The sequence below is a fragment of the Penicillium digitatum genome, chromosome 1 (assembly GCF_016767815.1).
Source record: "Penicillium digitatum chromosome 1, complete sequence".
NCBI lineage: Eukaryota > Fungi > Ascomycota > Eurotiomycetes > Eurotiales > Aspergillaceae > Penicillium > Penicillium digitatum.
In genome coordinates this window covers 657,934-683,674 of record NC_089384.1, presented here as the reverse complement: position 1 = coordinate 683,674, position 25,741 = coordinate 657,934, and the positions used below count along the sequence as shown (strand labels likewise).

The following is a 25,741-nucleotide window of genomic DNA, read 5'->3' as shown; positions in this document are numbered from 1 at the left end:
TGTTCGGACAACACATATCATGCCAACCAAAGCAATTCTCGGTCCAGCCCACATCCAAGGTTATGTGGGGGACAGATCTTGAAGCAATGGGCATTATCGTTCAAAGAATCGTATCCTCCTTTGAACCATTGAAAGATAAAAATTTTTGGCGGGCTTTGTGCCCTCGTGGAACATAAAGGTTGGCATAACAGGTAATAAATCCAGATATTAAAATTTAACCAGACTTGGGAGCCTCCTTGCACTCCATGGCAGCCTCCTCGCCCATGGCACTCAGGACAACGATGTCTAGTGGCACCATATTAGTAGTAATTCCATATTATGGTTGGTCATAGTTGTAACTTACTGCACTCCTTCTCCTCGGTAAGGAACATCTGGTTGATCTTCTCACCAACCTCGTTGTCGGGGACCTTGACATCATCCTTGGTGTCACCGTTGTCGGTCATGAGGGACATGAAGCCATCCTCAGTGATATCGAGCTAAAGTTGGTCAATGAAAACAGCTCAGATTTTCATGGCATCAGGGATACTAACGAGCTGGTACTCCTTGCGGACCACGTTGGGAACGTCCATGTTGTGGGTGGAGGGGGAGAGATCCTCAAGCTTCTTGCCGGTGAAGATGTCGGTGGCGACCAAGTGAACCTTGGCGTGACCGTGCTTTCCAGTCTTGGAGGTAGACATGTCAATGATCTTGCAAGGGCGGTTCTTGATCACAACGTGGCCGTTCTTGCGCAGAGCAGAACACTGCATGGGGTAGGTGAGCGAAGCTCCGGCATCAGCCGAATCGAAAGTGACATCGTGCTATAGTGAATCTTGTTAGCATGCACTTCAAAATTTGCCAATATGGCGGGGTTGAGAGTCCAATATGGCCTCGTGTCCTCGAGAAGAGAAGAGGAGGGGAGCCGCATGCGGGGCTGGGCAGGAAATCCTCAAGGCAGCCATTGGGAGATCTCAAATTTGTAAAAGCAAGTACATACCTCCTCGGCAGACATGGTGAATAGATTTAGAGGGGTTGAAAGAGGGGGGGGATTTCAAAAAATTTGGGGAGGGAAAAAGTGAAGAGAAGAGGAGAGAGAAAATCAAACTAAAATCTATCGTGGGCGACGCTGTGGCGGGGTCGCTTACTGGACGCTGATTGGTCATCGGGGGCTGTCCACCTTGTTGGGTTTAGTGTATATAGGAATGTCCGAGTGTCCTGAAACAACCTAGCCACTACAACCGTTCTACCTGATTGTTGAGCTTACTTGGTGGACTTGCCGAGTATACTCATGAATGGATTGATTTTCTTTTGCATTTCCATGCCGTTCATCCTATTACACAATGTGGCGCGACCGCATTTCAGTCCAGTCAACTCCCTCCGGAGCCAATAGCCGCAACCTTTCTCCTCTACCGCGACAATCATCCTCCCAGCTATCTCCAAGTCCCTATAATAGCCGCCCTGGTGTAAGATCTAGAACTTCATCAACATCTCTTCTCGTGACCCCCAACGACTCTACAGCATCTCTCCCGGGAACTGCACGGGCAACCAATGGCTCTCCTTCAAGGCAGACAAGTATTCGACGACCTCGACCGGTCAATATTCCGGATCCGCTGGAAGTATTGAATAAAATAATCGGGAAGGAAACTCAAACGGATAAGCATGTCCCGCAGCTATCATCAGTGCTGCAACGGCCAGAGCTGTTGGTGGAAGCCATCCACTTCGACGGGCTGAGTCTCGAAGACTTTCTGAAAAAGGAGGATCCAGAACCAAGAAAAAGGACCCGCGAAAGTGATGTAAATGCGCAAACTGTTCAGCAATTTGAACGACAACGAGATAAATTCCAAGAGTTGCATATATCCATTACTGGATGTGATGAGGTGTCCAAGTCAGTTGAGCTGTACTTGAATGACTTTCAGAATGAACTGGGTGCCGTATCGGCGGAGATTGAAAATTTACAATCTCGCTCAACACAGTTGAACGCGATGCTAGAGAACAGGCGCAACGTGGAACGGTTGCTAGGACCTGCTGTGGAGGAGATCAGCATCTCCCCCAAGGCTGTGCGGACAATTGTCGATGGCCCAATCGATGAGAATTGGGTGCGCGCACTAAACGAGATCGATTCTCGAACAACAAATATCGAAGCCAAGGCCGCCGCTTCCTCCAACGGCTATAAAGCCGTTGAGGATGTACGACCCCTATTAGCCGACGTAAAGACCAAAGTGAGTATGCTGCACTCAAATTATCTAGAGCTGCATTAACATCTTCACAGGCAGTTCAGAGGATCAGAGACTACTTTGTATCACAAATTCGTGCTATGCGTTCACCAAACATCAACTCCCAGATTATTCAACAGCAGCGACTAGTGAAGTTTAAAGATCTATACAGTTATCTCTCAAAGATCCACCCAAAGCTGGCAGGAGAGATATCACAGGCATACATCAACACCATGCGCTGGTACTACACATCTCATTTCACGCGCTATCTTCAAGCACTCGACAAGGTCAAAGTTTATCCTCCTGACCGAAATGAGGTGCTTGGAGGTGATCCATCCACACATCGATCAGGTATGAGCTCTGCTTCTCTGGTACTGTCTATTTACTGATAATTTCAGGGAACATGATGCCTGGCGGCCGAGCTGGCTCTGCTGTCCATGACCCTTTTTCCCTGGGCAGACGTATTGATGTCCTCCGAACTGGCAATCTCCAGGCTTTATCCTCATACCTGGCTGAAGAGGACAATAATTACCATGGAATCGAGGTTCCGTTCCGAAACTTCAATCTCGCATTGGTGGATAATGTTTGCGCCGAGTACTCTTTCCTGACAGAATTTTTCTCTCCAAAGACCTTCCATGAAATCTCTCGCACTGCCTTGGAAATCTTCCAGCAGGTCTTTACCCTTGGCCAGAACCAGACCAAGAAATTAATCGAACACACCACTGATTCTCTGGGTGTCCTCATTTGTGTTCGCCTCAATCAACATTCGGCATTCGAGCTTCAGCGCCGAAAGGTGCCCGTCGCCGACTCATATGTTAATGGAACCAACATGCAGCTCTGGCCGCGCTTTCAGGTGATCATGGATTGCCACGGCGACTCGCTCAAGCGAGTTGGATCCAATACTGGGCGCAGTGCTGTCTCCGCTCTTTCGATTGCAGGCGGAGATGATCTGAAGCAGTCTTCGGCGCCTCACTTTTTGACTCAACGATTTGGGCAGCTTCTTCATGGAATCCTTGTTCTCAGCAGTGATGCTGGTGATGATGAGCCGGTATCTAATAGCTTGGCCCGGTTGACTGCTGATTTCGATTCTCTTTTGGTGAAATTGAGCCGTAACGGCACAGATGCAAAGCGAAGAGAGCGATTCCTCTTCAACAACTATTCATTGATTTTAACCATCATTAGCGTATGTTGCTGCCTCTGTGGTTTAGGAAAAACGCGCTAACCGGAAACAGGATACCCAAGGCAAACTAGCAGTTGAGCAGAAGCAGGTGAGCATTTGAGTCGTGTCTTATCCTAGTTCCTTTGACTAACTTGGTTTCTAGCATTTGGAAGAGATGCTTAAGAACAGCACCAGCGCCAAGCGGTAGAAAGCGATTGCACACACTGGACAGATGCATATCCCAGGTGGATTCATAACTTGATGCATTTCGATATCCGTTTACGTACAAACATCCTAATTAATGTCTATTCTTATAGAGACACGTGTACGACTCTTGTCTGCACACCCGGAAATTCATCTAACCACGTAAAAAGAGGAAGCCATCCTAGAAAGAATTAGGCTTAGGTCACTAGTAGATTCAAGCTCTTGGATTGGAAATAAGGCATCTACTAACTTTCCAAAACAAAACCGTCCTTTCGCGTTAGAATGTGAATGTACACCTTTGGTATCTGCCCTTGGATAAATTACCATGTGCCACTATACCTGGGCCAAATATTTCAAAGCAGAAGAATTTATTTCCTATTGGCACCGGATACTGGGAGTGCGGTGCGTTTCGACTATTGTCGAGTCATGACCGCCAGGCAACCTCCGCGGATGACCCACAAACAGACGTACGTCCTTTTCTTTGCATCTAACGATGAATGTATAAACCTGGAAGCCCCATTCTAGCGATACGAACACATCCTAGGCATCCTATGTCTGCCAATTGTCCGATTGATTAACAACCAGACCTAGATCATCGTCTCACACGACATGGCAAGATGGCAACCACCATGAGAATCCCTCTGACTACTCCAAAAGATGGCTCACTTTTAATGGAATCTGAGCTGGGGTTCATGCTGGCTATGCCATTCGAATCCCACAGTGTGCTTTATGGATCAGGAAGATGACAAGGTCCCGTTGAGCAACTCAGGGCTTCACAAGCTGTTTGACGAGTTTGTCAATCAGCATCAAAAGATGGGGCTGGAAAGATAAGTCGATTGGGATTTAGTATTTCCGAGATATTGGTGTTGACAGGTACCCAGTGTTTTGGATGTCTAGGTGGTGAGTGAGGCCAGTTGCAAGATGTCCAAGACATCCATTGAAGCAATTTGAGTGATAGTCGCCATTACAATGACACATTGAAGGCCAATCAAGACTAGTCAAGATCTGTATAAGATCCATAACTGGTGAAGGAGGGCGTCCGAATATCGCATGGGGCGATTTGGGTAAGACGGTTTGAGAAGAGCCCCCCCCCCCCCCCCCCTCTTTCATAAGCTGTTGATATTGCTTTGATCATCTTGCTTCTCCCTCTTTCCATTCTAAAAGCTTTTGGCCTCTGATCAGCCTTTCTCTTCTCTTTTCTCATGACAAATTGATCATGGCCACCTCCATTCCCAGGACCATGCGTGCTCTGCAGTACTCAGAGCCCAATCTTCACAAGATCGTGGAGGTCCCGTGCCTGGAATCTGCGCGAACGACGTTCTGGTACAAAAGGATCCACCGAATTCGCGGGACAGCGGACTGACGAAAGCCTCTTCAGATCAAGGTCAAGGTGTGTGGTGTCTGTGGCACCGACCTGCACATCCCCGAGGGTGAATTCATTACCAAGGTATGGTATCTCAACCATATCAAGCACTCATCATGCATTGATGTAGTGACCGGTCTATAGTTCCCTCTGATTCCCGGCCATGAGACCGTCGGCGTGGTCGCCGCCATTGGGCCCAAGGTCAAAAAGACTTCGAGATCGGCGAGCGAGTCATCGCTGATAACTCCGAGCTGTGCGGAATATGCTTCTACTGCTGCCATGGCGATGAGCTGTTTTGTGAGCATTTCGAAGCCCACGGTGTGACGATGAACGGCGGTTTCGCTTGTTACTGCGCCTACCCTGGTAAGTAGAGCATCTCAATCTCCTGCTGGTCTCTCGAGGCTGATTTGAGATTTCTTTTCTGCTGGCAGAGTCTTCAAGATCAAAAACCTTTCCGACATCGACGCAACTCCTCTCGAGCCCGCCTCTTGTACCGCCCACGGTTTGGACAAGATCGCCCCGAAGATGGGCTCGTCCGTGTTGATCTTCGGCGCTGGTCCTACTGGTCTGGTGTTGGCTCCGATGCTGCGTCAGAACGGGTGTTGCAATGCCATGGTCGTTGCTCCTGGGGGACTGAGAATGGAAATGGTTCGGAAACTTGATGCTGGCGATAAGTACATTGAGCTGTTTCGTGGCAGTTCTCAGGCTCAACTCAATGCTCTCAAGGCTGAGAACCCGTATTGATTCGATATTGTTGTTGAGGCTACTAGTAGTCAGAAGATTCTTGAGGATTCGATTAACTATGTTCGACGTGGCGGTAAGCTGGTGGTGTACGGCGTGTATTCCAAAGATATTCGGGTGTCGTAGTCGCCGGCCAAGATCTGTGAGTTTTCTTGTTCGCTTTCTCTTGAGTTTGGGTGATTTGCTGACTTTCTACACAGTTGGCGATGAAATCACTACCCTTGGTAGTTCCTCTGAGACCTACAAGTTCCCTGCTGCTATTGACTATCTTGACCCGGGCAAGGTAAAGGTCGATGGCATTGTGGGCAAGGTGCACAGGATTGATCAGTGAAAGGAGTGTCTTGAGGCGAGGCGTAACAAGTCTGCTATCAAGGCTGCCATTGCCTTTCGATTAGATGTGAATTTTACTGTGAAGTCCATCTTGCAAAGTGGATGTTCACAGAGAATGGTGGATAGACTTGGTTCTCTTCCTGGAACAGTAGGCTTCTTTCTTTTATAGGTTGTTGAAAGTGAGGACCTTGATAGACCACCAAAGGTACTTTTGAGATCAATTGATCTCAAATCTGACCAGTGATATCACATAATGAGATACCCAAAGAACATGAAAATCAAGAAAAGTCCAGATACGGACGGACTCCGTCAGCCAAGCCAAGCCTCTCCCGCCGCAACCTCTCCACCGAAGCTCCAACAACCACCCAAAACTAATCACCATGGTGAAACCCCTAACATTTAAAGGCGACAAGCCAAAGAAACGCAAGACGCGCACTACTGACAACGAAGCCCCAACCGCTAAATCGCGCAAAACCGACCCCGAACCAGAAGACAACCCAGAAGACCAAAGCTGGGTCTCCGCCGACTCCCCAAGCGACATCGCCGGCCCAGTAGTCCTAGTCCTGCCCTCAGACGACCCAACCTGCGTTGCCAGCGACGCCAACGGCCAGGTCTTCGCTAGCAAACTCGAGAACCTCATCGACGGAGACCCAAGCACGGCAGAACCGCACGATGTGCGACAGGTGTGGGTTGCGTCGCGGGTGGCGGGGACGGAGTCGTTTAGTTTCAAGGGACATCATGGGAAGTAAGTACTCCATACATTAGACTGTGTTTTGTCGCGCATATCCACATTGTCACAAGTCCTATTCCTATTCCTATTCCTATTCCTATTTCCATTCCCATTCTCTGTCTTTTGAAATTTTTTTTTTAAAAAAATCCAACTCAACTAACCACCCCCTCCAACCAGATACCTCTCCTCAGACACACACGGCCTCTTCACTGCAACCGCCTCGGCAGTCAGCCACTATGAATCCTTCCTCGTGATCCCCTCCCCCGAAGTCTCGGGTACATTCTCACTCCAGACACACGGCGGCGACGGCGAGTCTTTCCTCTCGATAAAAGAGAATTCTAAAGCCGCTTCTGGCGTTGAGATCCGCGGAGACGCGAATACGATTTCTTTTGAGACGACGGTGCGCGTGCGCATGCAGGCGAGGTTCAAACCGAAGCTGCGTGCGTCGAAGGAGAGTAAGGCGTACGAAAAGATTAGTAAGAAGGAGCTTGAGGGGATTGTTGGGAGAGGTTTAGATGAGGAGGAGGTGAGGAAGTTGAGGAAGGGCAGGAGGGAGGGGAATTTCCATGAAGTTTTGTTGGATGTAAAGGTTCGTGGGAAACATGATAAGTGGGCGTGAGGGCTCCAGGTGAGTCCCCATTCGTTTTCCCCCTGGATTTGGTGTGGTGTTGATTGTGGTAGTATCTCTATCCTGAAGCATGTCGGACTTTGGTTCTGTTTGCTATTCGAGCGTTGCTAGCTGCGGGGAGTAGGTGGTCGGGTCATGCCGAGGCTTTCCCATGTTCTCGCCTGTTGTCGGTCTAGCCTGTCGGCATCTACGATTACTGGCAGCTCGGGTGGTGGAAATGCATCGTGCGAGCTCAGTCCTGATTGGGAGAAACCTCAAGATACCGGTCCGTGGTTATCGATTCAGGTCCCAGTAAGAGAACTATGTACGTGATACATGCCGTCTCTGCAAGCCATCGAGGGTCGCAGTGAAGGGAGAATATCCAACGGCCCTTGATATCAGCCTAGATGGCTATTCCTTCTTCAAACTGTGTTCGCATCTCATTCTAGACAACGTACGAAGGAGAAAGCGAAGTACAAGAAAGAAGACCCCAAATCTCCCCGTCGGAGCTGTATGGAACTCATATTTATATTTTTACTATCTGTTAACCGAAAGCTTCAACCCCTCCCAACCTGTGTACAACTTTTATTTGATAAGAAATTATCAACGCAGGAAAAAAAAACAAAGACTCGAGAATCTCAAACCAAGGATTCAACTTAACTTCAGTTAAAACGAACAACGCAGACATTCATTTGTAGATAGAGATAGTTCTGATTATGGAAGACATAATTCGTCACGCAGAAACAGATCTATGACGAGACAGAGGCGGTAACGACAGAATGGGGGGGGGGGGAGAGGGGGGGTGTTTCCAGTAGAGCAGCAAGCCCTGGGTATGAATTCTAACAACAGTAGTACAAGGGAACAAGACCTCAGAAACCCAAGCAAAAGTGAGGAATGGGACCATGATAAAAGTATGATGAAACAGAGCTCAGGGTCAACATAACAGAGAGAACCCCCTCCCCCCCCCCACCAACCGCGTCCACATGGCGGAAAGTGTTCTTGGAGAAAAAGGGAAAAAATTTAAAGAAAAAGGAGAAATTAACAAAGTATCTGGGTTGGAAAAGAGAAAAGGAGAAAAAAGCAAAGCTGGTCAAATCTAGGTTCATAGGGACTCTCTTTCCCCACAAAGATAAGCCCCGAGTCATGGGACAGGACGCAAATAGGCAATAGGAGGGCAGAGGCAGACGAGTGTACAGAGATAGGTGAGGAGGAGTAGGGGTATTGAAGGTGAAGGGATGAAAGGGAATTTAGGAGTTGAGCGATAGGCCCTGGAACCTGTTGATCCATTCGCCTTGCGCTGAGTGTACACGGGCAGAGCCATTAGAGCCGCCGATGTTGCCGGAACATTCGAATGAATCTGCATGCCCGAAGCTTGATGGCTGCGGGGCAAAGAAATCCGAATGAGCGGGCCCTTCTAAGTGACGGGATGTCTGAGAAAAGGGCTGGTAGGACTCTCCGTAGGATGTGTGAAGCATGCCCACGGGGGTTGGCATCTCTCGTCCTGAGTCCACAGTCTCTCGCGATCCGGCATAAGACCTGCTCTCAAGTTGGTGGCGACGATCTGCTTCCTGGCCATAAAGGGGGTTGGGCATGGTGCCAGGACCTGACAGGCCAGCGGTAGGGGGCGTGACAAACGAGGCTGGGTTGATAGCTGACATCCAGATGCGAGTTTTGTAGATCTTGAACAGGTCAGTTACAAGTGAGTTGAAGTTGATGTACGAATCAGCAAAGTAGTAGAAAGTGAGTTTTTTCCAGTCCCTGCATAACAGTCAGTTCAACCAACACGGACAGCAATCGGAACCAAGTAGATTTACATTTGGAATTCGGCATCGAGGATCTCCATATTAAGCCGATGCTCAACCACTTTCTGCTGGCAGACCCGCTTGGCTTTAGCCTCATTTCCTTCCTTATCGTGCAAAGTTAGAACTTCATGTTGCTGTGCCAACCGCTTGATGAGCTTTGGTTTGATGTCTGTCGCAGGTTCCTGCGCACTGTGAGGACCATGGGGACCCATGCCACCTGTGGTACTTCGAGTGTTCAAGCCCGAGTTGGGGTTGGCGAGGGTGGACCCCTCAGGCTGGCCGTGTCTAGAGAAAATCATCAGGGTTTTGTAGTGCTCTTCTGCATAATGCTGCTTTAACTCCCGTGCCTGTTGGAGCGATATGTTTGCATGAATGACGGTACCCAGATCTGTTCCTCGATCCGCCTCCACAATGACTAGATCACCGGTTTTCACTTGAAGACCGGTGTCTTCTTGGATGTAGAACACGTCTGCACGGCTGCATTTGAAGGCGACAATGTACAAAAGCTGATTTTGATGAGCGTGGGACAATGCGGATGGCTGACGACCATATGCATTCGACATGGCATATTGGCTGAGAGATTGCGGGATACCCGAGGAGCCATCTCCACGCAAGGTCTGTTCACGGGAGTAGTAAGGTTCTGCAGAAGGTATTAGCTTTAAGAGACAGCAAAAGGATGTTGCAAGTAAATAGACTCACGGTTGGAATAGTCACTAAGGTTACCATAGCCGTCATCACGATCCCCCATACTTGCGCGAGGAGTAGCGGTCGAGTGCGAGTCCACAGAACTGATTGAGCCATAACGCATCGGAATCTCGGCAAAAGAGTGTCGGCGACTTTGAGGCATGTCAGGCATACCGCCGAAGCCTAGAGACGTTTGCCAATGAGCCTTGCGGACGTTCTCTAGAGCACGATTTTCCAGCGGGGAGGCGAAGGACGAAAATTGCGCTTCCGGATGCGCCAAATGCTCAGAGAAGCGGCGACGAGAATTGCCACGCATGTTGTTGTACCCGGTAATATCACGCAATTCATTTAGATCCTCCCCAGCCAGATCTCCCCCTGGAACACCACCTCGGATGCGATGCAGTGAATGACCACCTCCTATTGATGCAGCTGATCCAGCACGCTCACGGTATCTATTATCCATTTGACCTGCCGCTGCTGCTTGCCGTAAGAGTGCGTTCTCGCGCGCCAACTGCTCGATCTGCCGAGCCTGACTCGCCGAGTAGCTCATGTCGCTCTCCGAGTCGTTGAAACTCTCGTCACCATCATCATCCTCGCGAACTCGACCGAGCATTGCAGTATCGTATCCTAATTCACCGAGCATACTAGGACGTGATGCTCGAGGCTGAACAGCAGACATTTGGCCCGGGCCGCGAGAGCGACTTCCTGGGTAATGTGCACCGGTAGCAGGACCTGCACCGGGCTTGCTAGTCGCGAGGCCGAGGAACTCAGGGTCCATCTGGCCCACAGAATATGACTGAGAGCGGTACGTTTTGAGGGTTGGTTGTAATGGAATGGAGAATGGGATAGCGGATTCACCAGAGATGGTACGGGTGATTGGGCTCAACATTTCGTCTGACATGTTGCCCCCCAAAGGAAGGGGATTGGTCATAGTCGGAGAAGACACCATTTCTGCCAAGCGAGAAGGTGGTTCCTTACGGGATTCAGTGTTCCAGATCCCTGTGCCTGTGCCCCAAGAAAAGGCACTTCCTCCGGGTTGATTCCAATTGAAAGATCCGGCAAGACCTGAGCTCGCCGTCGTTGCCCATGGCGCTTGATCATTAGCAGGGCTTGTAGGGTTTGATGGGGCGGAAGAAAGGTGACCTCCAGGCAGCGAATGTTTACGCTGAGCGGAAAGAGGCACTTCGTTCAACCACGAGGTGCGACGGACGGGTGGCCTGGTGGTAGGGGGGATAATGTTCTGGGCTTGTGTTCCATGCTCTCCATCATCATCAGAGGAGGCCAATGCATCCGAGTCTGGGGTGGAACGGCGCACGCCTGGGTGAGTCTTCTCGAAGATGGCAGACGCTGCCGCCGCAGCGGGTGGGGTAGATGCCTGAGCCATCGAGGTTGGTTTGTTAGATGGCGCTGCCATTCTGGTGAAAGAAACACTGTAGCGAGGTTAGTATGGGATTCCCAGTGTAATACGTGTAACAAACGTGATCATTCCCTGCAGACTGTGTCACCATGAGCACCACTTGACACCCAGTAAAGCAACACAACCAGAGCGGGGCTATCTGATCAAGGAATAGCCCGAAGCCATGGAGGAATGAGCTGTAATTCACTGACCTGTAAGATCTTTGTTAATGGCAAATCTGTACTGTAAAAATCTCTCTTGGTTCAAAAAATAATTGAACACATGCGACAAAGCACCTGTCTTTGTTACACGCGCTCGATGAGGTTGGGGTAAAGGGTTGATCTCTTGTCTTGAGAGGGATGACGGATGACCAGGTGTATGCGCTATGTTCAATTCCGGCTATGTTGAAGTCAGCGGTTGTTCACATCTTGAAGCCAGATAGTAAAATAGAGGGGGAAAGGCACAAGTCAAGGAGAATATAAGCACATGTAGGTGTGGCATGACCAAGAGCTGTAGGATGAAAGCGGAGAGTGTGCAGATATGCATGTCCTCGGCCCCTCTTGCGAGAGGGTCCAGAAGTGGGGATAGTAAAATCCCCCCCTCAGCCAAGAGAAAAGCTGTGCGCAACTCCGAGGGACGTGGATGTGAAGTACGGTTGCAAGGGAAGTAAGGGAAGAGTGAGAGATGCCCACATAGAAGAGAAAATTGGAAATAACATGTAGGCAAATAGCGCCATGGAGGAGCAATTGTCCAAGATGTAGGGAAAGTAAAGCGACCGAGAACTAGTGGACTTGTACGTACCTCAGGTTGGCGTCAAATACTTGAACGAATCTTTTTTTTAGCTGGCTTCGCTGGCGCGCGTAGATCACCAGGCACCTTTCAAGCAAAAAAAAAAGTGTTCACGAAGAAAAAGTGAGTCGAAAATCAAATGCAGTCGCGTGATCGCAATTGTGTCTGGAGAATTATCCAGGTATCAGCCCAGTCGCGTTCAGGACGAGGAAAACTCGACAGAAAATTTGCGCTACTCACCACTCTAATCTTTCCTCTCCAAATGTCTATTTGCAAGCGGGTGCGCACGGTGATCGTGGGTCTCGTCAACAATTTTGAGGAAGTTCTGTGCCCGAATTGCACAGGCGAGATTTCGAGGTGAACGGAGGAACGAGGGCGATGGAACAGGTCAGGTAGACAGAACTAGCGAAGAGTAGAAGTGCCTTATTTGAGGAGATAAGACGACCCGCGTGTCAAAGATGCTGAATCTGTTTGATTCTATTGAGAGATGGAATGCGCTCGGAGAGTTTGCACGATCGAAGCTGTGACCACTGATGACGTTGAGCAAGCCGAGGGACTATGCTGATCCCGTTAAGGGTGGCGCATCTTGCGATGGAAGAAGAGTGTGTTTAGATAGGAAGAGAAGAAGGGAGGAGAATGTAAAAAGATGAGGGGAATGCAAAGAGCCTGGGGTAACTTCTGCTACGGATCTGGCAACGTTGCCCCGGAGGACACGGACCACTATGGTTTGATCGAATTTTAGTCGAATTTTTAGTTCTTGTTTAGTCATTTTTTAGGGGCTTGTAGGGCTTCGTAGGTTTTTAGTGAGGGTTTTATGAGACATACCAGTTCTTTCCAACTTATGAAGACGAAATCAGGAATATGCTTCATGGAGATGTAAAAAAAAATAAAGATCAGGATTATGGAGCTCTGTAGGCAAGGTGGCGTAGACCCAGAACAGGCGGGTCCCTTGGAGAAATAGGCCGATCATCTGGGGTTGACGGTTGCCTTACAAGTTAGAAAACAATACCATATGCTCCGTACTATCGAAGATGTATAATATCTCTCACCCTCTGTACTTCTGCAAAAGAAAAGAAAAAAAAAAAAAAGCTCTCGCACGGCCCTCGCACACTTGCGGGGCAATAAGCTCAGACTCTTTCACTTTACCCCGGATTGATATGCATTTTCTGACATTTCACCCCTCCAACGTAAAATGACCTTCTTGTCCCCCTTTTAATGGGGATTCCTATCCTTCCCGGCTAGGACATAAATATCTCCTCTCCATCCTCGGATGCGCCTAGACCGTTGAACAGCTCTGTGCGACACAGAGGTAGCACAAATGATATTGTCAACGCGACTCTTTTGCTCCTCAACCCCTCAGTGGATCCCCGTGTGCAATAGAGAAGTTCAAAAGATGAAACGAACTTGGGGAGTCAAGAATTCACTAGGGTTCATCTGCAATATAATTTCTGACGAATGATATGGTGCCCCGGAACTCCGACCAGGTTTATTCCACAACAGCCGTTGGGCTAATTTGGTTTGCCAATGTACGCGCTATTCTAGGGATGTTCTGTGTTTGGAGTCCTTTCCTAGCCCTTGAATTCACCGCCGCAATTTGACTCCTAGGAGCTATCTAGGTAAATGATGACTGTGGATATTGCCGGCCATACAAGGCGATGTGTCTACTTGCCGAAACTAGTGTCATCACCAAAGATGTACAATCTACACCCTCTTACTAACTGGTGGTGCAAAGCCAAGGGGGGTGTGTGCATTGAACCACACCTCCCAATTCAACCACATCTAACCCACCCGGGAGACTTCGGAGCTTGTCTAATCGCGACGGTTGCCGTTATGCTGGATGCTGCCTCTGCAGAAAATTTCCACACATTCGCCTGGACTCATGGTGATTCTCTGGACAAATATGCAGTTTCCTATTGAACCGACTCCGTGCGCGAAAGACAATATCAACGTCCACACTTTCCTACCCGCAAGATAGATGACATAAGCCGAAGATCTAGCCCATCCCAGTAACTAACTAACTAATTACCAGCTGATGAAAGACGTTGAAGACCCAGACAGAAAGCAACCCGGAGGATACCGTCCTCTACAGGTTGAGGATGAGTCAGAGAATTCCCGCTATCGAGTAATTGATAAAGCTTAGGTATAGAGGATCCTCGACACCAGATGGCTAGCCCGCGATCTACAAAAGACCTGACAGATGGCAGAGAAGGTGACCACTGCGATTGCTAGTGGCTACACGTAAGAGGCTAGCCTTTTATCTTCTCTTGTAAAGGCGCTATTTAGATCTAGAAGAGGAGTTATCCCACGCCTTATCGACCAATTTTAAGTTGCCATCCTAATGGCAAGCATGAATGCTTTGTCCCCCCACCTACACGGAAAAGCTTCGTTAATGCTAAAAGAGGCTTCCATCTCCGGGTGACCTCCCAAAAAATGAAGTACAACGATTCCTGGAAGTTGTGTGTAGATCGACTTGTTGTAAATTCGTTTCCCTTCTCAAACATAAACATAATGTACAAGGAATGTGCTCCAAATGACCTTTTTTACGGCGCACTGTCCAAAGGCGCACTAGCCGTAGCAGTAGCACCCTTCTGCTGGCGCAGCTTCTCCTCAAACTTGGAGAACTCATGCATGGAAATAATCTCCTCCTCATCCATAGCCTGCTCAACACCCTTGACTTCCTCAATCTATAAGGCAAAGTGAGCAAAAAGCCTTTGTATCAAAACCAAAAGGAACGGGAAAGCGGAGAGAGACATACGTAGTGCATGAGCATGGACTCAATACCATTCTTCAGCGTGACAGTGCTGGAATCGCAGGTGCGGCAAGCACCACGCAGCTTCAGCATGACAATACCATCCTCAAACCCTTTAAATTCGATATCACCACCATCTTCTTGGATAGCAGGACGAATGCGAGTCTCGAGCAATTCCTTGATCATGCTGACGACCTCGTCATCGTCTTCATTGAAAGAAAGCGAGTCCTCTCCACTCTCCTGCTTGTTGCCGATGGCACCCTCGACCGTCGTCACGATCGTCTCGCCAGACGTCACAGCTTGCGTGATGATGCTGAAGACTTCTGGCTTGATGTGCGCCCAGTTAGCATCGCTGCCTTTCGTCACTGTGATGAAGTCTGTCCCGTAGAAGACGGATGTGACGCCTTCGACATCGAGCAGTTTCGCCGCGAGCGGGGATGGGTGTGGCGGCGCAACGGTTGATCGTGGTGACAGATACTCGAGGAATGTACTGGGGAAGTCCTCCGGGAGGACGCGGTGATTGGGGATGAACTTCAAGGCCTAGATGATCGGGGACGAAAAGCAAGGGTTGGTTTCTTTTGTCGAGATCAGATAATTGAGCCTTAGAAACTTACATCGGGGTTGGGGGTGTTCTCGGTCTGGATGAAGATGGTGCGCTTGCTAGTTGGTGAAAGACCGTTTACTCCACCCTGCGATGCAGGCTGCTGGTGCGGTCGCACTGTTGGTCGGCGACGAGTCTCTGATGCTGTGATGGTTGGGAGTCGAGCTGCGCTGGAGACATATCTGTAGCGCGCAATTGCCGGCATGATTGATCGGATAGAGCACTCGACAGGAGTGGCCAGACGGCTGTTTAGCAGAGCGCGACGGAACATTGTGGTAGATGGAGTGCTTAAAGACATTTTAATAAAGGGAATGTGCAAAGAGGGTTGGTAACAGGTGCATTGTAGAAAGAACACCCGAGGGTCTCTTTAGCTGCCGCTCTGACGCAATTTGTTTACACGTGATCCTAGATCATAGCCGGATGACAAATGAAGGCACTTTCTCGGCCAATGAGAAGAAATGTTTTGCACAATCACAACTATGGACATGCCGGCTGTCGGAGGTTGAGGAAGCAGTAGTCAAAAGTCTCCTGCACAAAGTACGCTTTTAAAACCGCCTTCATGTTTAAAATCGAATTTCAAAAACCAGCTCAAAAGACCTTGCAAGGCCGCGCAAGGGGCCGACCACCCTTGTCCGTAGTCAATTGTCATCCTAAATCATACGTCGAAACGAATTTACTGATTCATGGCACACTCAGATATGTTGTAGAGCACCATAATCGATTACAACTTTGCTCACAAATAAAATCTGGGGAAGTAGGCATAGAACATATATGTTGTGTCAGCCTCATACTAGATAGAGGCTATCTGAAAACGTTAAAAGTCCGACCACCCGTCACCGAAGAACACGAGCATGAAATTCGCCTCACAACTTGTCAGAATTCGCTCGCCAATTCGCAAGGAAAGTCGTCCGGTAAAGCCGGTGTGGTCCAGATCTGTCTCATGAAGGAAACCCACCATTATCCGAACACAACACTTGACGCTTGACCTATGCAATAATAGAGCTTAATCTAAGAGAGAAACTGATTGAGAAAAGACCACGCTGTAGCACGTTATATCAGGCCTATCTCGTATTTTACAAATACAGGGCTGTATCAATCCTCCAAGGAGAGCTAACAATACAACAACTGCTCTTCCGTGGACCGGTCATGCCCTGGGAATTATCTCTTTTCCAGAGTTGATAGATACACTTGAATTCACAGGTCAGAATCCCCGAGAGCAGCAGTAGGCGCCGAATTAGTGATTGCAATCCTGATTCGACCTTGAAATGGACGATGGCTCCAGAGAAGTAGCTGCCTTGTCGAAGACAAGTTGCAGTGGTGCCTATATGGTACTTGCAGTGATAGGATGGTATAGAGGGAATAGAATAAGAAGAGCCGTCAACACTTCCCTGATGAGTTGGATCCAGTAAGCTGCGCTAGCTTAAGGAGGATAGTGAGAGAAGCTAGGTATCTGGCCAATCCCCTACCCTCCATTTAAAAGAAGCAACATTGTGCAGCAATCACATGTTGCATATGTGTGGGCTAAGTGGCATCAAATTACTAGAATAGCTCGCAAATTGGACCAAAGTGTTGTGTCTTCCAGATAGGCGCAAACATGAGTGTGACAAGTCATGAGTGAACCCCGGGACACATCAGCCGAAAAAATGGCAGTTTGTGACAAACCGTAATAGCATGCCGGGGGATTCATCGAATCGAGGGAAATCAGGATCCACCTAGTATGCCCGGGTGGCCGGGTTAATGTCCTCGCAAGTGATTGTCTTGGCCGTTGTGCGAATATCATGTTTTCTTTCCTCAAATGGTGGATGCAGACACAATCCCTTCTGTATCCTGTGCAAGCATGGCCGTTCATGTATCGCGTGCATTCAAGCCTTGTTTTCATCACACTAAACTGGGGTTATTTAGATTTTGGACATGGGCGACCAGGGCGACCAGGTTCCAACTACGTCTCGGGAGAAAATTCCAACACCCGCTTTGCGGGGTTTACATAGATTGCGTGGCCTTTCAATCTAAAATACATCGTGCCTTGTGCACTTGGGCATTTTCTTGTCACGCGTGTGCCCGCATGCACCTGCTGCCTAAGGCAGACATAATTGACCCGAGCTTCTTAGATTTTCGTGCAGATTATGCAGATCGGGCAACTCAACTTCCCTGGCCTGATCCTCATCCTCAAGCAGGACATGGACCAGTGAAAAGTGATGGAGCAAGTTTGATCGCTGTGCAGCTGATGGATTCATTGGGAAATCGACACAATGCCTGGTTCCTGTGAGGTTTGCTCTTTAGAGCCCTCAAAATATCGCTGTCCCACATGCGCACTGATGAGGTACTGATACGATTCTGATTCCATCCCTCAAGATCCGTGGTCCAGTCGCTAATAGTTACGGATTTAGTTGCTCACTTGCATGTACCCAGTCACATAAGATTTACTGTGCTCCGAAAGCACCATCGAACGAGGAACCGAGTAACACCCCGGCGCCGAAGGTCAATCCCACACCTGAGAACAACACCAACGGCCCTAAATCTACAGAGTCACCTAGCACCAGTGCTCCCACAATGACACCTGCCGCCGTGGCGGCATCCGCGGATATGAAAGAGCTTCTCAGCCAGCACCCCGAACTCCGCAGTCAGCTACAAGATATGTACAAGTCGACGCTGGAAGAAGAATGGGTGGAATCGTACACAGCCCCCGCACGAGGACGTGGGCGTGGGCGTGGGCGAGGCCGTGGAGGGTCCGCTCCTCGTAGCCGTGGTCCATGGACGTCCGAGAAAGGTTTCAACCGTGGCCTGGGTAGAGTCCGCAAGCTAAGGCAGGATTGTGAGGAAGGGTCGGAGACAGTTCAGGCCGCCGAGGCTTTCATGCGGTTTATGGCGCTTATCAAGTATGGCCAGGAATCAGACTCAGTTTGAGACATTTGGCACCTATACCTTGATTGCACCACTGGCGAGTCCGTGCAAGTGAGACATGCAGATTCTACAACAGAGTGGCGCTTTTTGATCTCCCTTCCCTGTTTCAATAGAGTCGCTGTCAGATTTGACTTCAGCTTTTTTTTCAGCCTCATGCAACTAACACATCTTTGGCCTCTGTGGGTTTCTTAATGAATTTTAAATGCGTCTTGGTTCTTAGCACTACCGCCAAGCACTAGTAGATCAAAGCGCTGGGCACTGTGGCTTTAGGGTCTTCAGGGCTTACAAGGTGCAAGATTGCACCACATGAGTACGGAGGATCGAATATGAATACCCATATGGATACGGAGTATTCCGTACTCCGTACAACGTTCGCATACGAGCCAAGACCAGCAGCCCAAGTCCTAGTGTCAAACTAGCGGCCCTGTTAGCCCCCAGAAAGCGGAGCATCTACGAAGGGCCCAGAACTTCAAAGACCAAAATTTCGGTGAAAAAAGTACCAAAAGTGCTGAAAACTGACTAGTCACATGGAGCATCCCGTGACATAATTAGATGAGAGAACTTGTACTCCGTACTTCGTACTCCAGGGCTACTTGGACATAGACAACCCTTTGTTTCCGAGAGCAGGGATTGACACGGCAGCTGAATTTCTAGTATAGTAATTTCAATTGGTTGGAATATAAATACGTAGACCTTGTCGACTAAGTGGGATTATTAGCCTTGGTTCTGGCCACTCATTTCGAGACCTTGGAAATTACCGAGTTCAGCTGAGCCGCTTTCATAAACACGGAGATCTCTTAGGCTTCCAATGAAATACGAGAATCCCTTGATTTAAAAAAAAAAGATGACCTCAACCCCGATTTCATCTTCCCTGATCTTTGTGATCTGTCCATAGTATCTGTTTGCTTTTTATCAATCCTTTTCCCTGTTGCCAAGACCAAGAGATTCGACGCAGCCCCGGCTAATCAGGGTAGTCATCAAGTGCAATTCAATCCACGGCAATTTCGATCAAACTTCTCGGATGGCTGCCTCGCTGCTCTACCGAACTTGAACTGTCCCAATGATGGATGCGCTGCAGTGCTAGTTTTCTGAACTTCCACAGTAGTCAGATTATCCCACTGGTCCATTCCGTGGCCCCAGAATTGCCGACCGCGTCCGCGTCCGCCATGATCTTGGAGCAATCTTGCCGAGAGAGAGCTCACAGCGATAAAGCTCAAACAATGACCGCTACAGCTTCACAACGACCGGGCATTGGAGGTCGAACTTCTTCAGCCCCGGCCGGGGGCCTTGATAAACTCGATGTGGTGCGGAAGACAGCATCGGGGACACAAGTTGAACACACATTGCTGGAGGAGGATGAGCGGACGCCAATCACAGACGAGGCGATCAAGCACACGCGATTCAGTCAGCAGGGGGGAGTACGTCTTGAATTGACCCAGAACTCGAAGCGGTCCATTGCTACGGTGTACAACGTTCAGAGAGCTTCACTTGCTGACGGTTCCTTTCACCTTCTTCTGTAGGAATCCACCAAGAGCGGTTTCCCCGAAGTGATCATTGCAGTAGCTGGCGAAGAAAATGCCGGCAAGTCCAGCTTTGTCAAATGCGCCCTGGATCTGAAAACCTTGCCTGCCTCCCCTATGAACAAGAAGAAAATGTCATTGAACGGATCGGTCTACATTGTACATCTGATGGAATTCGACTTGATCCAGGTTCATTTTGATCAGGAAAAGAAGATCATCTGGCCGCGTGTCGGGCGCGACAAATCTTCGCCAGACGTTGACGGGGTTCTGGTTCTACATGATGCCACCAAGCCGGATCGACTGTCTTTAACAACGAACCTCATTGGTAGGGTTTTGTCTAAACTATCTGGGATGTACCTGGCCTGGGGGCTGACTTTTCCGGAACTTAGACTCATTGGCTGCCTCGGATCTTCCTTTCTTGCAGGTTGCTTGCAAATGTGATGTCAACCCGGAACCTTTGGAAGACATCGAGGTGGATGCGATCCATGATCAATACGAGATTTATCGAACCTCGTTTTCGTCGCCGCGATCTCAACGCATGTGTATTGCGTTGGTTTTGGAGGCAGTGATTTCTACTCGAGAAGGTGAATTCTCCCCCCTCCCCCCCCCCCGTCTTATGTTATTTTCTTTTGCACAAAACCACTGTCGAGTTGAAGTGTGCCTTGACCCCCCAGGAGGAAGCGGGCCAAGGTGGGTCGCGGTGGGAGCGTTCGCTACCTTGTGATTCCCCATAGAACTTGTCTTTTTCGGTTTTCCCCTTCTAACCCCTCTCTTCCTAAATAGATCTCTCCAACAATTCTAACATTCCTCTTGATTCTCCGGCAACCAAATCTTCTCACGATTGGCGTCCTACCCGTGCCAACTCTGAAAACCCCTTAGCCGTGTTCCCAGCCGGCGGACCACAAGCCTCGGATCAATGTGTCGAAGGGGATGGTGACAATCCTCTCGCAACCGATGGAAACCACTTGCAGCAGACGTCTACTTCCCACCGTTATGCCCGCAGTAACTCGCAATCGGTGCGACCCCAAACTCCGCCAACCGGATCGCGTTTAAATTCCCGCAGACAGTCGGTACAAGAATCAAACTCTCCCGATCACGATAACCGTCAGCAACGATTACACAACGCCTGGCGAGACAGTGGAGGATCAGACGTGTTCAACAGCTTCTTAAACATGGATGACGAGGGGGACGATGGGCAGCCCCCGAGCCCCTGCTCAGTTGTGCGACCCAAGCCAAGCAGCGAGAGCAACTCGAGTGCAGAGACGGGCCTATCGTTCGATGAGCTAGTTGATCGTTTGATTTCCTTGCCGATGTCGAAACAAGACCAGAAGTTCCGTTCTACATTCCTATGCCTGTACCGAAAATTCTCCGCTCCTGCAAGTCTTCTAAGTGCCTTGATAAGCCGATTCGAGCGAAATGAGATGGGCAACGAGGATCAACTGGCCCGTATGGCAGATCAGCTACGACTACTCGATGTCATGGCTCAATGGGCCTCGGACTATCCGGGAGATTTCGCTCATCCCAAACTTCACCAACGGATCATTGACTTTGTCGCCGTGCTCGAAAAGAGCCATTTTTACATGTTTGCTGCCAAGGAGATCGGGTCTCAACTAGACTCGAATGTAGAAGACGATGATGTTGGCTGGGCATATGGGGGTGACAGTGATTCCGAGGAGCCCCAGCTGGCCGAGACATTCTTCGACCACTCCGGCCGAAGCTCCCCAGCAGCGGTTTTTCTCACTAGGGCTGACTCTGACACTTACACTTACGACACCGAGGAAGAACAAGACCCCATCTATAGTATGAGTGCACTGGATCTCAGTAGTGGACCGCATGATTCGACATCACGACTCTCGGGCACTCTTTCAGTCTCCTCGAATCCCGACAAAGCGAACAGCATTACCAGCCAGTCATTCACATTTTTGAGCCTTGATGCGGCTCAAAAAGAGGCTTTGCGTCTTGAACTAACACACAAGACTTTACTTGGAAAACTCCAGTGGCGAATTTTCATGGATATACCAGAAGAGGAGTTCGCACGAGAACTGACGCGGGTTGACTGGATCATGTACAACTCATTCCGGCCGCGCGATCTGGTGCGTCATGTCAGCCTTTCGGGTGTCGACAAGGACAAAGTCAAGAGCTTGACGAACGTTAATCGGATGATCACGCAATTCAATCATCTGGCTTTCTTCGTAGCCAGCCTGATCCTCTTGCGCGATAAGCCTAAGCATAGAGCGCAGGCGCTAGAGAAGTTCATGAATATCGCAGTGGTGTGTTTTCCCAATACAGATGCTACAAGGTCAGCAGCCACTAATCCGTCTTCCCAGAAACTCCGACGCCAAAACAACTACAACTCCTTGGGTGCTGTAATTGCTGCCATCAACGGCACCCCTGTCCACCGCCTCACGCAAACTAAAGACCTGATCCCCATCCCAGCGCAGAAAGAGTTTATGCGCTTGGTTATCCTCATGAGCACCCAACGAAGCCACTTTGCCTACCGCCTGGCCTGGGAAAATTCCTTCTCAGAGCGAATTCCATTCCTACCTCTCCACCGTCGTGACCTTGTCTCCGCCGAAGAAGGCAACAAGACATTTATCGGCGAGAATAAATCTCGCATCAACTGGAAGAAATTCGAGGTCATGGGTGAGGTTGTTCTTGGCATCCAACGAAGCCAGAAGACCCCTCATCCCCAGGCTCAGAAGTTCGAAGATGTCGAGCGTCTGATCCTTGACTCGAAGCTCTCTGGAGACGAAGAGGTAAGGTCTTTGTTATCGTGGATCAAGGGTTCTCTCATTAACGTTGCCTAGGACTTGTATGCTCGTAGCTTGTACGTCGAACCGTCCACGGGAGCCGAAGGACGAAGGAAGTTCAGCTGGTTTCGCTCTTAACCCAATCGCTTTATCGACTAGGTCTCTGGCATCTGGCAACCCTGGACACTCATCTCCCATCAGCCTCAACACGAATTGAGGCTTCTCTCACGCACAAACATCTCATCAAACACCTTTACTCCTGCCTCCCTATTTATCCTTCCTACCCTACCTACCCTGCCTTGCCCTTCCCTCCTCTACTTCTCCTTTCTCATGTCGCTACGCCCATATATGATTGACAAATCCTCTTGTTGTCCTTTGCCTTCTTTTCGTTGTGAACTTGGCCCCCGTGGGGGTTTATATGACGCTTGTAACGGTGATGCATCTTTAAAAAAAAAAGCTCCGTTGCGACATCTTGTACATATGCGTGCTGAGGTGTGGGTGGTGACAGTCATTGACTGTCTTACAGATAGCAGAATCCTACCCAGTATATATAGACACTTTACGTATTTCGTTCCTTGTATACTTCATCTATCAGGTAGATTGGCAGCCATATAACAACAAGGAACCCTTGTTCAACGGAGACAGCGTGGAAGCTCGTAGCGCCATAAATTCAAAGTCACGTGAACCCATCATCCACCCGACCAGCTTCAAGACCAAATACAGATGCACCTCCAAATCCCCGGTGCACCAGGGCCTCAAAACAACCCCAATCAAACCCATACACCAATTGCAACCCCCATTCCCTCCCACGCATTCAAGATGTCCACAACCCTCCAAGCGCGCACAACCTACCGCGCCCTCCTCCGCGAACTCCCACGCCGCTCCCTCAAAACCCCATCCCCACTCCACCAACGCCTACGCACACTCTTCCGCTCAGTGCCAGCCACATCATCATTGCAATCGGAATCGCAATCCAACGCCCTCCCCTTTTCAATCCCCAAAACAGAGGAAGAACGCATCCTCCGCGTCCAAGAAGCAGATCAATTCGCTCGGTATGCCCGCGCCCAGCGCGTCTACTCTGAGCTCCTTGAGCGCTATAACCCGGGTATGAGTATGGATGAGGAGGAGAAGATTCGTCTTACGGCGAGACGGGTTGGCTTTGATTTGCCTGAGTTGCATGTTCCTAGAAAAGAGTAACTGGGCTTGGGGGGGGGGGGGGGGGGGGTGGCTTGTGATGTTCCAAGCTGTTTTGGTTTAGCTGAGCTGAGCAGGGTGGTTGGTATTGCTTCGCTGATATCTGATAACTTGGCTTTGCTTGGTTCGTCTGGTTCTGTTGGATGGACCTAGGAGATGATCCTTCTGATTCGGAAGAGGCGGATTGCGAGGGATTTGGAAGTTGTCTGTGCAGATAGTGTGATTTTGCTGGGATACATGTATTCCAAGGAAAGGCGTTGGTACTGTTGAATTTTGGGATTTGTATACTACGGTTTTTGTGTATAAAATAAAATAAAATAGAGAGAGCATTGCCAAGGAGCATGAACTATTTCTTTCTGAAACTCTCTGTATGCTATGCATTCACTCTGGAAAAAGATGCAATGGGACTGATGTTAACAGTCGTAGATTGGGGTATCTGATTTTGAGATCCTCCTGGATCTGAAATTTTGTTTATTGCGAACCACATGGGTTGCCGCACGGTGCTTTGGGCACCGAGAATGGACACCTGATGTTGACACTGGGTGTGATTGTGTTGCAGAGGTGACGGACAGCCTAGCCAAAGGGTCATGGTGAAAATGCCCCAGGACCTCGAGGACGCTGGCGCTGAATGTCGGGCTTTTGAATAGACGTGCTTCCCTAATTGACTCTTCAGGTAGCACTGAGCTGGACGCGCTCCATCTGTCTCATCAAAGTCGAACCGAACTGCTTTCTTCATCTTCCATGTCAACCCCAACTTCGATCGCGGTCTTGGGTCGATTGCGGTTGAGGCCATCTAGCAGCGTGCACGCTTTGCAAATCCGCTGACTGGAAATGTAGTTACAACGCTCGCAATGTTTGATCGTCTGCGCCTTGACTGCCTTACCCGTCGGACCGCGATTCGGCTTCACACGTCCACTAGGAAGCTTGATTTCGGTCTCGAGCGACTCAGCCGCGTCGTTTTCAGCGAGCTGCTTCTCCATTGCAGCCATCTCCCCTCCACTGGTTCGGCCATTTTGACTACCACAGCCACCGGTTGATTCCTCCTCCGCACCAGACAGCTTAGATTTGCCGGAACCTCGGACTTCAACAGGTACAAGCGCGGCCATGTCCTCGCCACTCTTGACGATATCGAGGATCGAACTGGGACGAATCTTTTCCAGGTCTTTGATCAGAGTACGAGCACTGCCACGGAACGCCTCAGGCGAGTAGATACATTCTGTAGTGAAGTAGTCGAGCTGACGGTGGTGGGCGTAGAGTACGATCTCCTTTTCGTAAGCGTATTTGAGAGGCTTGCTGCGCTTGATATCCGAAGCGTCGGAGCTGGTGACGATACTAGTACCGCGCGACAGACGGGGCAGATCACCACGCAGGAGATTCATCATGACAGTCTCGGCAACGTCGTCCGCATTGTGGCCCGTGACGACGTGCTTGATGCCCAAGCGGGCAGCGCCTCGATCGAGCGCCTGTCGACGGAAAACCCCGCAGTACGTGCAGTTGCCCTTCTTGCCCACTTGCTCCACGACCTGATCCATCGTCCAACCGTAGAGCTCGCTGTATCCAAGGATATCAAGTGGCATGTCGTATTGCACGGCGTTGCGCTTCACGGTCTCGAGACTGTCATCGCGATAGCCACGGATGCCCTCGTCGATCGACAGTAGACATAGCTTTAGTCCGTAATTGTATCGCTCGTTGAGTGTTTTAAGTACGGCCGCGAGTACTGTGCTGTCTTTGCCGCCGCTGGCTCCGATTGCCACTCGCTCGCCGGGGTGAAAGAGGTTGGTGCCGATGATGGTTTCGTGTACTTCGGTCTCGAAAACCTTGATGAAACAGGCTCGGCAGAGTTTATGCCTGTTCTTAGGTCGGATGATGACGGCTCGCGCCTCTTTGCAGTCGAAACACGCCGTCGGAGCCATGGTGAGTTGGTAAGGCCTGGGACTTGGTGGCGGAGAGAAGAGATTAATTTTTCCCCCGCGGCCGATCAAGTGGTCCGTGCACGGGGCAGATCTATATCACCGGGTTGTACTTGATCTTT

General features: G+C 49.7%; 10 protein-coding genes across 10 annotated transcripts; 6 read left to right on the top strand and 4 right to left on the bottom strand.

Annotated features, from left to right (window-relative positions):
• Positions 1 to 214: 214 nt before the first annotated feature.
• Positions 215 to 988, bottom strand: Pdw03_2553 (Eukaryotic translation initiation factor eIF-5A; the record flags this gene model as incomplete). Its single annotated transcript, XM_014681808.1, has 4 exons — positions 215 to 285; positions 344 to 476; positions 531 to 797; positions 974 to 988. 4 exons carry the CDS (start codon positions 986 to 988, stop codon positions 215 to 217), a joined length of 486 nt encoding a protein of 161 aa, XP_014537294.1.
• A 328-nt stretch (positions 989 to 1,316) lies between these two features.
• Positions 1,317 to 3,556, top strand: Pdw03_2552 (GARP complex subunit (Sac2), putative; the record flags this gene model as incomplete). The annotated part of the gene is made up of 5 exons (XM_014681807.1): positions 1,317 to 2,195; positions 2,246 to 2,540; positions 2,588 to 3,372; positions 3,422 to 3,457; positions 3,512 to 3,556. The coding sequence occupies 5 exons, from the start codon at positions 1,317 to 1,319 to the stop codon at positions 3,554 to 3,556; spliced, it is 2,040 nt and encodes a 679-aa protein (XP_014537293.1).
• A 1,046-nt stretch (positions 3,557 to 4,602) lies between these two features.
• Positions 4,603 to 5,659, top strand: Pdw03_2551 (Polyketide synthase, enoylreductase; the record flags this gene model as incomplete). The annotated part of the gene is made up of 5 exons (XM_066100226.1): positions 4,603 to 4,616; positions 4,815 to 4,875; positions 4,931 to 4,999; positions 5,060 to 5,212; positions 5,357 to 5,659. 5 exons carry the CDS (start codon positions 4,603 to 4,605, stop codon positions 5,657 to 5,659), a joined length of 600 nt encoding a protein of 199 aa, XP_065955626.1.
• A 707-nt stretch (positions 5,660 to 6,366) lies between these two features.
• On the top strand, positions 6,367 to 7,455 carry Pdw03_2550 (Actin cross-linking; the record flags this gene model as incomplete). The annotated part of the gene is made up of 4 exons (XM_066100225.1): positions 6,367 to 6,731; positions 6,894 to 7,250; positions 7,306 to 7,344; positions 7,398 to 7,455. 4 exons carry the CDS (start codon positions 6,367 to 6,369, stop codon positions 7,453 to 7,455), a joined length of 819 nt encoding a protein of 272 aa, XP_065955625.1.
• Positions 7,456 to 8,570: 1,115 nt separating this feature from the next.
• Positions 8,571 to 11,223, bottom strand: Pdw03_2549 (PSP1, C-terminal; the record flags this gene model as incomplete). The annotated part of the gene is made up of 3 exons (XM_014681803.2): positions 8,571 to 9,081; positions 9,138 to 9,765; positions 9,825 to 11,223. 3 exons carry the CDS (start codon positions 11,221 to 11,223, stop codon positions 8,571 to 8,573), a joined length of 2,538 nt encoding a protein of 845 aa, XP_014537289.2.
• Positions 11,224 to 14,534: 3,311 nt separating this feature from the next.
• On the bottom strand, positions 14,535 to 15,615 carry Pdw03_2548 (NifU-related protein; the record flags this gene model as incomplete). Its single annotated transcript, XM_014681802.1, has 3 exons — positions 14,535 to 14,678; positions 14,750 to 15,283; positions 15,358 to 15,615. 3 exons carry the CDS (start codon positions 15,613 to 15,615, stop codon positions 14,535 to 14,537), a joined length of 936 nt encoding a protein of 311 aa, XP_014537288.1.
• A 1,978-nt stretch (positions 15,616 to 17,593) lies between these two features.
• On the top strand, positions 17,594 to 18,248 carry Pdw03_2547 (Zinc finger, HIT-type; the record flags this gene model as incomplete). The annotated part of the gene is made up of 2 exons (XM_066100224.1): positions 17,594 to 17,664; positions 17,732 to 18,248. 2 exons carry the CDS (start codon positions 17,594 to 17,596, stop codon positions 18,246 to 18,248), a joined length of 588 nt encoding a protein of 195 aa, XP_065955624.1.
• Positions 18,249 to 19,465: 1,217 nt separating this feature from the next.
• Positions 19,466 to 22,653, top strand: Pdw03_2546 (Ras guanyl-nucleotide exchange factor RasGEF, putative; the record flags this gene model as incomplete). Its single annotated transcript, XM_014681800.1, has 6 exons — positions 19,466 to 19,663; positions 19,766 to 20,090; positions 20,155 to 20,349; positions 20,549 to 22,035; positions 22,093 to 22,521; positions 22,573 to 22,653. The coding sequence occupies 6 exons, from the start codon at positions 19,466 to 19,468 to the stop codon at positions 22,651 to 22,653; spliced, it is 2,715 nt and encodes a 904-aa protein (XP_014537286.1).
• A 681-nt stretch (positions 22,654 to 23,334) lies between these two features.
• Positions 23,335 to 23,712, top strand: Pdw03_2545 (Complex 1 LYR protein; the record flags this gene model as incomplete). The annotated part of the gene is made up of 1 exon (XM_014681799.2): positions 23,335 to 23,712. The coding sequence occupies one exon, from the start codon at positions 23,335 to 23,337 to the stop codon at positions 23,710 to 23,712; it is 378 nt and encodes a 125-aa protein (XP_014537285.2).
• Positions 23,713 to 24,416: 704 nt separating this feature from the next.
• Positions 24,417 to 25,622, bottom strand: Pdw03_2544 (PP-loop ATPase superfamily protein, putative; the record flags this gene model as incomplete). Its single annotated transcript, XM_014681798.1, has 1 exon — positions 24,417 to 25,622. One exon carries the CDS (start codon positions 25,620 to 25,622, stop codon positions 24,417 to 24,419), a length of 1,206 nt encoding a protein of 401 aa, XP_014537284.1.
• Between the last annotated feature and the right edge of the window lie 119 nt (positions 25,623 to 25,741).